Source organism: Molothrus aeneus, chromosome 2 (assembly GCF_037042795.1).
Source record: "Molothrus aeneus isolate 106 chromosome 2, BPBGC_Maene_1.0, whole genome shotgun sequence".
In the NCBI taxonomy this organism is placed as follows: domain Eukaryota; kingdom Metazoa; phylum Chordata; class Aves; order Passeriformes; family Icteridae; genus Molothrus; species Molothrus aeneus.
The window spans coordinates 45,350,997-45,365,006 of NC_089647.1; the positions used below are offsets into that span (position 1 = coordinate 45,350,997).

Genomic DNA, 14,010 nt, shown 5'->3' on the forward strand with positions numbered 1-14,010 from the left:
AGCATTTCAGAATCGTGTGCATTCTCCCAGCACAAGCAAGGACAGGGGGAAAAGAGCCAGCTCAGAGCACTGAAAGGCAGAATTTGAGTGCAGCTACCTGCTGGAAAAGGAGCTCTTTTTCCTCGCCAAAGCACTGCCTTTGATGTACGGCAACTGATCACTGATCAGATTACAGGCATTTGGTCTCAGTGCTCGTCTGCCTTTGATCTGCATGGTTAATTTTATTTTCCCGGATTTGGAGTTTCGTCTGGGCTTGTGCAGACATACTTTTTTTTTTTCTTTTCTTTTTCTTTTTCTTTCTTTTTTTTTTTTTTTTTTTAAGGAGGCAAAAGCATTTAGTTCAGAAGCTCCGGCGGTGTGAAATTAAGCTGCAGAAACTCTGGCACTGGAAAACTTCATCAGATAACAGGTACTGAATTTTGGGGTTGTTTCTCAGTTTTGTGTTGCAAGAATTTAAGGAATTAAAAAGTTCGCATAACCAATAATACTACACATCATTGTGTGTACAAAGTTCAAAAGATTGTTTGTAATTTATGCAGCATTTTGTTTGCAGCTCTTGGGAAGAATTATATAGAGAACAGACTATCTAGAATAATAGATTGAAAAACTGAAGCAAACCCACTATTTTTCAATGTTTTGGGGGTACATAAGATTTTGGGTTACACTGCTCATTCATACCATCTATAGTTTTGTAAATTTGTATTTGAATTCACGTATTACATGACTCAGGGGAGTAGTTATTCTCTAAGGAAAGACCAACCATATCTCCTACACACTGTAATACTTTGTTTGCTCTCAGTGCATTTATTAAACTGTGTCTTCTTCAGACAACACTTTAAAGCCTAATAGTTCCATACTTGAGATGAAAAAAAGTCTCCACTTCCACAAGTTTTTAGAACTAAATTTATAAGCATAACATCCTTATCCACAAAAGGAAATGGTTTTATTTTAAGATTGAAGGGATTATAGTTCAGCTGTCCCATATGAAATATTGAAAATAAAAGTAATCTTCTGACCTGATGATAGAAGTTTCCTCTAAGGCATTTTAATAAATATATTAAAGAAGTCTTAGGTTTGTCTAGAGCCAACAGCTAGTTTTGCTGAATTTCATAGAAGTTTTGCTGCATTTCAGTGGTGCAATTTCCACTCACAGTGTTTTTTACTCTGTTCCTCAAACTCTTATTTATGAAAAGTATTGTGTTGAAGAAATTTTGAGACATCTACTCCAGAAATTCATTCTAAGGGAACAATCTTTTGAAGGTATAGGATTATTCACACATTTGCAGTTTTAAAGGGCCAGATCTTTGTGTGAGTTTGGGCCAAATCCATGAGTGTTCTGTGCCTGCAGCTGGAGTCAGACTGTTAAAATAAGACTCAAACTCCTTCTGTAGTATTTAAATATAATTTAGATTTTCAGAAGAACTTAGAACCCATAATTGGGACCAGACTTGCAAACATTCCAGACACTGAGGTCTTTTCTTTGAAGATCTAGTCTTAATGGTGGCTAGTAATACTGACTTATATAGTCTTAGGTCTAAATTTAGGTGTATATAAATTTTAAATACATTTATTAACAAATTGCAACTAAAAGTCTGTCAAGCATCACTTGAACACTATTCTTTAAGATGTCTACCAGTCCACAGGACCTTGAATATATTCATATTTCAGTATGCACCATTGCAACATGCAAACCCAAATTTTAACAGTATGCTTGCATCTGAGGAAGATCAAGTTATCAACACTTCCAGATAAATGTAGATACCTTTCATTAGTCAGTCTGCAAAGTTTGTTTCTTCTAATTAAAACAGTATTTGTATATATAAAACTTCAATTTACTGAATATCAAGAGATAATATACCAGACACAGATTAACTAGGCCTGACTTGGAATCACTTAGTTTTCCATGCCATCAATTAATTCATATTCTTACTTAACAAGTCAATTATATTATAAGGAAAGTAATTAGCACTGTATGAATAATATGTGTATAGCTGTCAAGAAAGAATATAATTTCAGGCATAGCCAAAGCAAAATGTGGTATTTCTCCCTAAGTCACAATGATGTGCTAAAATATGTTCCTGTAACCCTGAAAAGATGGCTTTATTTATTAATTCTATGCTTTGCTGATGAGCTTCTCTGCCTTTCCAGTCCCCTCTTGCTTGTTGCTTGTTTTCCAATTTGTACATTTATTTTCTGAGGAAAATTGTTCCTAAACTTTACCTCTGCTTGGTGTAAAGCAGAAAGGGAAGCAAAGTTTAAAAAATAAAGCAAGGAGTCTTTTTCCTCAGAAGTCAAAATAGCTGTGCAAGTCTAACACAATTAGACTATCACTACAAGGGTCTGACCTATCACACAAATGGGTGAAGTTGCACACAGGAGAAACACTGGTTAATCAGATAGATTACACTGTTGAGTAGGATTTGTATAGATAATTATTTGCAACATTTAGGCCCTGAAAATGCATTTAAGAAACAAAGTTTTTTTTAAATTTTCTAAGAAGCCCCTAGGATTTTAGGTAATCCCCCAGATATTTAAACAAAGATGGGCGTCAACCCAATTAAGCTGAAAAATATCTTTGCTCGTCTGTATGTAAGTGAGGCTGAAATGAAAGCACACTTGAACACATTCAAGCATGGTGGGAAGAGGATTTTCAGCAAATTTTGTTGTTTTAAATAGCAGTTCTCTGACAGTTTAGCCTGTCATTGATCTGACTTTTAAAGATTAAATAGTAATAATTCTTGGCACTAGTAACTTTGCTTTTACTAAGAGCTGTATAAACATTAATTAATCCTCAGGCTTAAGCCTTCAGAAACAAAAAGTTCACAATGCTTTTTCAAGCAGATCTGACTAGGAAACTCCCAAGTGTATGATTTATTTATTAAAATAGCTTGAGCAATTTCTGATTATAAATAGAGCCATTTTCAAACAGTGTGTCTTAGATAACATCATAAACATATTTTAAGGTTTGTAATAGTTAAGATTATCAAAAGACATTGCACAGTTATACTGACATCAGCTTCCAACAGCTGTCATAACAAGAGTAGATCTATCTCACAGTTGACTGGGGGAACTGTGTTAGCATTTGAGATATGGAGATAACAACTTCCTATTGCTGTACAATTTCTGCTTCCACATCAGATATGTCACGAAACTTAGTCTTATCAAAGGGGTCAGCTGAAACTGCTTTCCAAGTATTTCTTTTTTACGTTCTCTGTTGTAGTGAGAATCTCTGTACTAGTTCTAGCAATTCACTTCTTCAATTTCCTGAGAAGCATCATGATTCAAAACAGTGTAAACTCTATGATTCTCAATACCTTTCAATGATGAATGGAACTAACTCATCCTTTTTACATTCAGAGGAAAGATTTTACATGCTACAACAAGGACTTAAATGTTTAAGTTTCAGTGTTACAGACAGCACATTGCTCTGAGTTCATTAGCATAGTAACCCACTGTCTGATGAAAGTCTTAATGTTTCTTTATATGGTAATCCTGAGTGTTTAGTCAACACTTCAAGAACTCTGAGATATTTTACTACCTTTGTCTAACTATACTGCTTTAAAACGAGTATCTGAAACATACATGATGATTCTACTAAGAAGAACTCACGCAACAGTTTCACTGGTGGCTCCAGAAAACAGATAACACACAAAAGATTGTCTGTAAATAGTGAGACTGTGTGCAATGCTCAGTGCTGTGCAGCAGCTGCTATTCACAACAGATGCGCTGCTGTTGCGCCGCAGCATGCCATTCCTCACTGAAATTCCAGCCTCTTGCAGAGCTCCTCCTGGCAAGGGTCCTGAAGCAAAGCTCTTCTTTGAAGGCCCTTCAGAAGAGAATTACATGAAAACCCCTGTACATTCAGAGTTGTTTGGGTTTTATAATTGGAAACAACTAGTTTTGCAGCAATCATTTCTCTCTTTGCATACAACTTGCTGGATTTCAATAAGCACTCCTTGTTTTTAGAGAAGCCCTTTGGCTGGTGATCTTCAAACATTTTTGGTGAGGAGATCCAAAAATTCTGTTTATTTGAAAATGCTTTACCTCCCAGTATGATAGTTTGTTCATTTTTTCAGAGTCTAACCTTGTTCCTTGTGTGTCTATAAGTTGTCTAGACTATAAGTGGATCATTAACTTTTTCATTAGAAGTAAAACTAATAACCTGAAATTCCTGCAGCAGCAGTACTTTTACCAAGATCTCCAAGAGTAGTTTCACCAATGTTGGAGAATCACTAACTTCATAAAAGCTCCTAATTTGTGTCACAGTAAGTGGCAGTAACATCCAACCTAGCGACTATGAAAAATTTACTATCCGTGAAGGGCTGGATTTCTCCATTTCTCCATGGATACTCACATTTGGTATTGGCACTGTGCTTACAGCTGGGTAACTTATTACCTAGAGAATGGATAAAATATTTCAGGCTCTGAGCTAGCAGGAAGAAAAAGCTACTCAAGAAAGGAGAATTTGCAGTGTGTTGTCAGAAAGCCTCTGTCATGCTTTTTGGGCAGGAGAGGTGGAAAGAGCTTTGCTCAATTACAAGGACTCATTGTACACTCACCTTAACAATGGCCAAGAGCCAGTACCTTTAGAACAGCCCAGCAGCCACAAGCCTGAGCTCCCTCTGAGGGGCATCAGCAATGCCAAGGCTGCAGTCCCAACACCAGGCAGCATCTGGAAGCAGAGGTGGGCACAGGAGTGCCCTGCTATCCTGTCCTCCTGGTGGGATAAAAGGGACACCACCCCCTCACTTGTGATTCACCCTGGCTTCACACCAGTGGTAGGAGGCACACACCCCTGCTCACATCCTCCCAGTGAGGACGCACGGCACCATCCATCCATCCATCCATCCATCCATCCATCCATCCATCCATCCATCCATCCATCCATCCATCCATCCATCCATCCATCCATCCATCCATCCATCCATCCATCCATCCATCCATCCATCCATCCATCCATCCATCCATCCATCCATCCATCCATCCATCCATCCATCCATCCATCCATCCATCCATCCATCCATCCATCCATCCATCCATCCATCCCATTGGCTGCCCGCGCTCAGCTGACGGGCCGGGGCGGGGCGGGCGCGGCGTTGCCGGGGTGACGGGGCGCCCGCCGAGGGCAGGCGGCGGCGGCGGCGCTGCGGGACGGGCGCTCCTGGGCCGGCCGTGGCAGGTGGGTGCGTGCGGCAGCCGGGCCGCGGAGCGGGGCGGCCGCGGGGGAGGCGGCGGCTCTGCTGGGGCACCGCGGGCTGGCCGGGCACCGCCGCCCCGAGGCCGCCCCGCCTGGCACCGAGCCGCGCCGCCCGCCCCTGGGGCCCGCGGCGAGCTCGGTGATGGCAGCGAGCTCCGCGGAGAGCGCAGGCTGAGGGGCGGCGGGGCCGCGGGGAGGGCTCGGCCGGGCCCCTGCATCCCCGCGGCCGCTCCGGCTCCGCCGCTCCGAGCCGCCCCCGCGGTGGGTACGCGGTGGGTACGCGGAGCTCGGCGCAGCCACGGAGCCGCGGCTGGTGGTGGGTTCTGCCGGCCTCAACAGCCCCGGAGTGGCTGCTCCACGCCCCGGAGTGCGGCGAACAAAAAGCCCTTAAAAGCCGGGCTTTCATGTTCACAAGCGCTTCTCGTGTCTGCTGCATTAATAAGCTGCTGTTTGCTTCAAACAATATTAGAGCTGGAGTTGGAGGAATAGAAGCTCCCTACTTTTTTCTTTTGGCTGGTAAGAGATTTAAAAGCTCCAATTACAGTTCGATTTATTGAAAAGGTTTTGATTGTTTGACTTCCTTTCCTGTCCCTATTTAATCTGACCTTGGACCGAAAGCTTTACCTGTTATTTGTGAAAAGTCTAAATACTTATTTACCACCTTTATATTTACAACTACTTTAGAAGGATGCTTTTATCAAGTTTATAAAGTGGTCCAGTAGCATTTAATATGAGTAATGGCAAATTGATTCAATCTGTAGGTAGGTTTCTTAACTACTGCATAATCTCTTTCAAGCACACCTTCACCATCAGGTGTAAAGCGAGTTACTTAGGTGTGTTACCTGGAGCTTGTTACCGTATGAGAAGAGGGTTGGGTTTTTGGAGTGGGTTTTTCTGTTGTTGTTTTTGGTTGGTTGGTTTGTTGGTTTTTTGTTGTTGTTGTTGTTTCTTTTAGACCTAGAAGTAAGCTTCTTTATTAGTTTACTAGTAAGATGCTTAAAATGTCAGTTAAGGAGGCAATAAGTCACTTTTTCTCACTTTCAACAACTTGCAACCCTAGTAAAAGAAAATAGTGTGAATGAAAGTAACTCATGTCTGTGGTTTTTAAGACATTGCATGCCATCCAAAACTGCTCAAGGCTGACTGGATAAATGTAGCATATTGGTATTGCACCATTGCAAGGTATATTAACCAGCCCAATGCTTTATAATTCATGATCCCTAAAAATTACTTTGAAAAAGAACTATTAGTACATTTTGGTGTAAGTATGAATATAATACTGGCATTCTCAGTGTATTACTTATTCACATATCTGAGTACAAAAGCAAAAATTCATCTTGATACTGAGCTTTCATCTAGCAAACCAGTGTCTCCTAGAACTTGAGATGGGTGAGATGTATTAAACAGAAGAAGCAACATTTTTTTCACCAGAGTTTTGATGTTGTGTGAGTAGGCTCATCAGCTTTGGTGAGAGTGGGAGTTCTTGTGTGAATCACAGGCTCTGATCCTCTAAAATGCTTTGTTTATGTGTAGGAAAAATGTTGCCACATTGCACCTTTGTTACACTATTTGACTCTAATATCTAATTAATGATAAGCTGGATATGTTGAAGAACACAAACGATAAACTGCTTTATCACCATCATTCCTGTAAAGACAAGTACTTCAATTAACATAACTTGAAGTGTGTGGTACTCAGAAGCAGCACAAATATTTCCTGGCTGTGTCTTGTGACCCTGTGTCTTCTTCTCATCTCCCTCAGCCCCTAAAATACATCTAAGTGTTTTCAATCATCAGCAAGGTTCTAACTAACTTTAATCTGCTACCTCTGTCTTTACAAAATTAGAAATAAATCCATAGCGGCCTAATGTCGTACGTTTCATGGTGGCAGGATTGTAAATTACAGATCTTTTCAACGTGATATTTAATGTGATGAATGTGCTCTAACTGACCATTTCTTGGAAAAGTTGGAGCAAATGTGATCAGACAAGACCTCATTTACTGCATAAAGTGGAAGACTACAAGGGTTGTGGGCAGGGTGTAAGGGGAAGGTGTCCTAGACCTGTGAGACAGAAATAACAATGTGCAGCTCTGTAGTGGAAGTTCTTGTCCCTAACTTGCTCCCTTGCTTTGTCTTTGTCATTGCAGCAGCATAAGTACTTTCCCTTCTCTTGTTTCTTGCCCCTGGGGCACTGACTCTGCTAAAGCCATCTGCCACTCCTTGTTTTATTGCGTGCAGTTGACAGCTGCGGGTGGGAAGTAGGTGGTTAGAAAGGAGCTGAGACCCTGTTTGTTGGATACCAGAGACCTCTGTTGGCAAGATAAAATGATTGTATTTTCAGTCCTCTTTCTCACCCAGAACTTCTCAGAGTACTCTGCCAGTGTTATAGAGTGTGTGAAAAGTGGTCATCAAGTAAAAATATCAAATCAAATACGGGAAATTTCAAAGACCTGGTTGTGAATTAACTGAGAATTCACAACTTCAAGTTAAGTCAATGTGAAGTTGGGAGTTTTTACCATTTCTAAAGTTTTCCTTAGAAGATGGATGATGTTGACTTCAAAGTTTTGATGCTTCTGTGTCTGAGAAACCTGCTAGTCAGCCATAATTTAGTCATGCTGCTTTGGTTCTTGAGGTGGTGTGTCTTTCATGGTGGAATTTGAAGTGTTTTGGAGAGAAAAAAGACATATTTTTCTGACATGGACTTTGAAATAAAATGATGATTACTATTCAAGCAAGCTGGTAAATGTAGGAGTAAATTTTAGAGGGCCATGGGTTCTATAACCTTCAAAGGCTGGAAGTTCTTACTTCCACAATACATTTATTACATGTTTCTAATTTATTGTTTGATATTGCCCTCTTTACACATATGCATAGTAGGCCCCAAATGACCTTAAAATTATGCAACTACATTTCCTAATGTAAGTTCCGTATCCTGAGTTCAGTACATTACCAGTAATGATTGCTTTTCCCTGAGTATTTTAGGCAAGCACATTACTGTTAACCTAGTAAGATGTATTTGGAATGATTTAGTGACCTCAAAAAACTCTGTCCACAGATTTCTTTCTTCTAATAAAACTGAGTATAACTGAACTCAGTTTAATATCAGTATCTGGACAAGAACAAATAGTCTTTAAAGGTATGGAACCTCTGTTTACTCACACATGTTTTAGAGGCAGAAAACTTCTAATCTCTTACTTGAAAGCATGAGGTGAATGGCTAGTGTCCAACAGACATCGGTATAATGCCACTCGATATCATAAGAGAAGAAATTTGCCCAATGGCAGCCTATTATTAAGTGCTACAGTCTCTACTTTTCAAGCAGGGCTTTTTACCAAGCTGGAGATTGAAGCAGGAAACATGCAGCTGACACAGTTATCTCTCCTTTGGGACTTGCATTCAATACATTGAGTTATTAAGGTGCCTTTCAATTTTTTTTTATCAAAATGTTGTCATGAAAGAAACATCTTATTTTATTTGTCCTCCTAACAACTGTTATTTCTTGTACACTGGCTCATTTCTCTCTCACATTAGTCAGTATAGAGTCTTTGGTGTTGTTTTGGCAGGAGTGGTGACAATGGATGCAATGATGGCATGATAGAGTACCACAGGCATTCATACACGTCTGCTGAAATTATTTAAATGTGTTTTGGTGCTGCTGAAGTGCTCTGAAGTTTAAGGTCCATAGACCTGCAAGCCTCTTTTGGAGTCTTTATTGATCATAGAAGACTCATTAATTATATAGAAGATATATTTTAGGCCTAAAGCTGTAAAATCTCATGAAACTTGTAATGATCAGTCAAAAAACTGAACCTTAGTCAAGCATAGGGTAAGTTGGAGAAGTCCTTGCTAGTTTGATGCCAGTAATAAAATGCTTGATTTTAAAAATTTACTCTGGGTTGTGGAACTCCTGGTGATTAGACTTGCCAAGACTGTTATAAAGGCAGTAGTTTTTCTTTTAAATAAAGAGTATTTCACAGCTGCAATCAAATTTCACACCTAAGTGTACAAAATATTGTGGTACAGGATGGTTTGCCATGTGCTTTTTATGTTCTAAAAGTCTTTGAGATACTTGCTATAAGAAGATCATCTTATAAAAGATAGGGCAATTCCAAAACTGAAATACAAGATTCAGCATGACCAGCAAGATTTTTAATATTGCTTTTTGTTCTGTACTGGCATTTCATTTTTATTCCATTGTGACTCCAGAATCCTAAAAGATGAAAATATGTAATTAGCTTTGTTTCAGTATTGATTTTGATAAGTTGTATATATACTGGTTTTTAACAATATTAAATCTTCAAGTTATTGTGTATTAGAGAAAAGGTATAATATGCCTGGAGTACATTAAGCTAATATAGTTTTATTGTAGATAATTAGTCTGCAGGGCAGTTAATTGGGCTGTTCTTAATTTGCTTTATTTTTTCTGTGCTTCAGGCAGCTTGCACAGAAAAAGTAGGCCTCATAGATTATGTTACAGCTCCATATTTTAGATCATAAGTCTTATTACAGCTCAGCAGTATTTTTTGTATTGAAAATTCAATGTGAAACTTGACACAAAAATACACAATTATTACAATTGTCAGTTTCTTTTTGATACCTTACACATCTACTTTCAGAAGCAAAAGTAAATATTGAAACTTAAAATGAAACTTACTTTTAACCTTAGGAAGAATCCTGGTTTTGAAGTTTTGGTAGTATTCTATAGATGATCATAATAGCATTAGAACTGTATTATGATTTAGCTATTTTTTAATTATTAACGAATCATATGACTTGGAGTAATCACTTGTCATTCAAATCTAAGAAATTCAATTATGTTTACAACTTTATTTCCCTTTCACACTTCTGTAAAGTTTTAAGTCCTATAGCAATTAAGAAAGCACATGAAGTATTTATTTTTTCCACTAAACAGAATTATGTGAAATAAAAATGTTAATGAGGATTTTTCTGCCAAGTCCCATTAATTTCAGCATGATTCTTTGGATCAGTATTTAACCAGTTTCTTTAATTTAACTCTTAGACTTTTAGCTTTTCTGTCTTGTCTTCTCTGAATCAAGTGAAGTCAAGCTTGTTTTACAGGACTGCTTTTCTGTAATGCAGTGTAGAGTTGTTTATTGCATGATGATTCTAAGTTATTTTTTCATTTCTTCATATATTACTCTTGAATTTCTGTAGCATTCCAAAGGGAATGAACAGCAAAATTGAACAGGATCAAAATTAAGACTTGATACTTATTTCAAGGTTACTGAGGTGCAAAGTGTCACAATCTGTCTCTTATCTAATCTGGTTTTACTTAAAAGATATTTGGTTACTTGTTGGCCAGTACATGATATGATGTATGGTGTGTGTATTTACCCATTTTCTATGTTTCTAAAAACAGATGAGAAACGTTTCTTGAAATTTCTGAGTTCCCTTAACAGTCTTTTTACTGTCTCTGTCCACCATTTGCTCTTTGCTATTACTAGAAATTGTTTTGTTCGTGCATACCTATTTTGTTTTCAGCATTAAAATTGTCAGCTTCTCATGACTTCAGAACTTTTAAAATTTGTTGACTTTCCTTTTTCATTTTTCCAGTTGTCCTACAGTGCTTTTTACATGAAGTTGTGTTTTGGTCATCCAGAATTTTTTCTGAGATTTTTCCATTTAATGTTTCTTGCCTTAATTTTTTTCCTGCAGACTTAAAAAAGAAACCGATGTCAAATACTATATCGGTATGTATTCGTATTCCTTGAAAGTACCTGTGCTGACATGCATTTAATCTGGTAATTGTCATTGGCCCATAGACCATTGCCATCACTTAAGTGAGAAATAACCATAGAAATGTCATCTTGGCTTTCCTGTGGAGTGCTGTCTGACACATCTCTGCCTGCTCTGTTCTTTCTAGTAGACTTTTGCTCTTTTTACACTTCAAGATACAGCTTCTCTTAAAAAATATCAATAGTGACACTGAAGTATACTTTCTTCTTATTGATTAGAATTTGTCAACTAGGGTATTCATGCAGTAAAAGGTGGAATTGTGTGTTAATTATAGTTTTTGTTCATTCTGGTTGTATATTTTTGAGAGCATATTATGCTTGCAGTAGTTCCATGTTGGAAAGCATTTTGTGACTATTCTTAATATTTTTCTCCGGTATTTTCCTTTTGTTTTGGGTTCCATCCTTTCATTTGTCAGTCTCTACTCTTAAATGATGAAAACAACATGGTGTATTTGAAGAAATTCATTTTTGTCTGTTGATCACATACTTAGTTGAGTGTTTTACAAGCAAGAAACACATGTTAGGGATGTTAGATTAATAAATGCTGATCTTCTGTAATCTGGACTGATAGCCAGTTAAGACTCTTCTTTTGAGATTTAAAACTAGAGAAACTTTGTGTTTATTGTCTTGTCTTCAAAAGGCATATGATTTTTAAAGCATATGTTTGTTGTTTAGCAGCTTCCAGAAATCCATTTGAAAATGTTAATGGCATTGACAGATTGTATTTTGACGTGCCAAGTATCATGAAGTATGATGGACATGTGACTTCTGCAATTTAAGCAATGTAAATATAATATTTTTTTTTCTTTTTTATATTTTTCTAGGGAGAAAGGTTTAATCACAAGAAATGGATGCTAAAGGATTACAAAGAGATGATAAACTGAAAGTGCTTGTCATTTTACTAGCATATTTGGTAAGTTAAAACTTAATATTTTTCCCCCATGTTGAAAAAATTGTACTGAACACAGAAACTGTGTCTTTTGTTTTACACATTACTGCTAACACTAAAAGTCTTCAAATGCTGCATGCAGACAATGCTTACACATTTTATTGATGTGAGCTTAAGCTTTGTCCACTGATTCATAGAATTTCTGGCTGCTCCTCATACACAATTATAAAATTTTACCTTGTGAGCCTCTTCATGGATGAAGGAGTGGACTAGAACAGAAAATATAAAGTGAATATAGTGCTGTGGAGGTCATGCTGCTTCACTTCAGATGTGGCCATCTCTTACTCCATTGTGCTGTACATAGTTTACGTGCTTGGAGTATTCAGTTTATGGACAGATTGTAGCACAGCACACAATTACCTTGCCTGCTCAGTGTACTTAATCAACTCTGGCTTGCTGTAGAACTAAGGGTAATTAACAATTCAGAAAGTTATTTTTAAGATCAAAACATGGATTTATTTCTCAAATTTAATATATTTTGATGAATTTACTTTTTTTTTGGTTTTGTTGTTGTTTTGGGTGTTTTAGCTAAGTAAGGTAATTTGTGAGACTGGAGACTGCAGAGAGCAAGAGTTTAGGGACCAGACTGGAAACTGTATCCTCTGCAAACAATGTGGTCCTGGAATGGAACTCTCAAAGGTAAGGAAATCATGCTTTCTTGAATTTATTTCTGATAAGTGCATTTATGTATTTGATCTAAAATGATGGATATCTGTACTTACATGAAAATATGTACTCTTTTGGCATTTGAGCCTTCTGCAGTTGTTTAAGAACCATGTTGTCGGTTTCATTTTTTTATAAAACGCTCAGTTCAGAAAATGATGATGCCACTAATAAAGTAGGCAGTACCATCTGGATGGGCTCTCGAATTATTGTTTTAAAGGTAACAACAAAGGAGGGGAAAAACTACAAAGGGGTAAAAAACTACAGGGAGTTAAGACTGCATAACCTTACTCTGTAGAAGAGAATGTGAAAAATTAATTTCAAACCAGTGCTTGGTACCTTGAGTGCTGACATGGAGGGGTTTAATTTTTACAGTGCTGGCATTCACAATTGGTTCTGGATTTTGGGTGACAAAGTTTAAATATTTTATATATGACTTTTTTGTCTTAACAGAATGGGTCATACACAAATAAATACAGATTAAGATTCAAATGAGAGCTAATATATTTCCTTAGAACAGGAGGGAAATAGGTGATTGTTCTGTTTTCACTAGGTCTATGGTTGGAGCACTTTAGGAAGCCAGATTCGAGTCAGGCTTGAACAATTTCTTCGTTTTACAATTCATTAAAAATGCTATAAACCTAATTCTAATCTTAATGCCATGTAAAGTAATTGAAAAAGTTGAGGGCAGAAAAATACATGATAATATTTAGAAAGCACATAGGAAGTTTTTTTGATTTCATGGAGAAGGAAATACTATTGTGAATCTTAGGCTATTGCATTTTGCTTTTATAACAATTGCAGTTCTTCCAAAAGCAAATCCCCATAAAAGTTTTTGAATTACTAGGATTTGAGGACAGTGGAAATGAATCAACGGAGATGAATGCTGGTTGTGATTACAGGCTGGGATTCAGTAGAATAGAAAGTTCACTTGGCAAAATTTTCAACAAAATTCCAAGTCTGAATGCAAGTCATGAGGGGGATCTTAGTTGTTTTCAGTTCAGAGAAAGTAGGTGCTGTGCATGAGCAGGGATAGAGAACAATGAAGGAAAACATAGCTGAAAGGGAGGAATATGTTGGTATTCATTACTGGAGGTGAAGGAGGCAACAAAATGGGTTATGTGTCTTGGGAGATTGGATGTCTTGAGGGAGCAAGAGTGTCCTGCCAGAGACCTGAGGATGGTAAGGCAAAGAAGAGTGCAGGGAGGGTGTCAGAAAGGTGAGTAGACCTACCAAGACTCATGCATGTGTAAAACCCTTTCTTCAGTGTCCAGCTCTAAACCCACATCTTGTCCATTGCTGGAGTGTGAAGCTGTGACCCTGACATAACTGTGCAGTCAGAGCCACACCTGGGAGGTGGGGCCATAAAGAGCATTCCATTTGCATGCAGTAGGGCAGACTCTGTCTTGTACTTCTACTGAGAGTGTAAAAAGGATGCTGAAGGT

The 14,010-nt window shown here is 38.0% G+C and overlaps 1 protein-coding gene across 4 annotated transcripts in view; it reads left to right on the forward strand.

The window, feature by feature from the left end:
* Positions 1-355: 355 nt before the first annotated feature.
* TNFRSF19 (TNF receptor superfamily member 19) overlaps positions 356-14,010 on the forward strand; it is a 56,639-nt gene continuing 42,984 nt past the window's right edge. Inside the window, exons 1-4 of one of the 4 annotated variants that reach the window (XM_066544830.1) lie at positions 375-409; positions 10,874-10,908; positions 11,778-11,866; positions 12,431-12,541. In XM_066544830.1, coding sequence (XP_066400927.1) covers positions 11,801-11,866; positions 12,431-12,541 — 177 coding nt within the window. In that variant the 5' untranslated portion in view covers positions 375-409; positions 10,874-10,908; positions 11,778-11,800. Of the gene's footprint in view, positions 410-5,109; positions 5,180-10,873; positions 10,909-11,777; positions 11,867-12,430; positions 12,542-14,010 lie in introns of those variants that run through there. The other 3 variants (XM_066544829.1, XM_066544831.1, XM_066544832.1) reach the window with 3 other exon arrangements.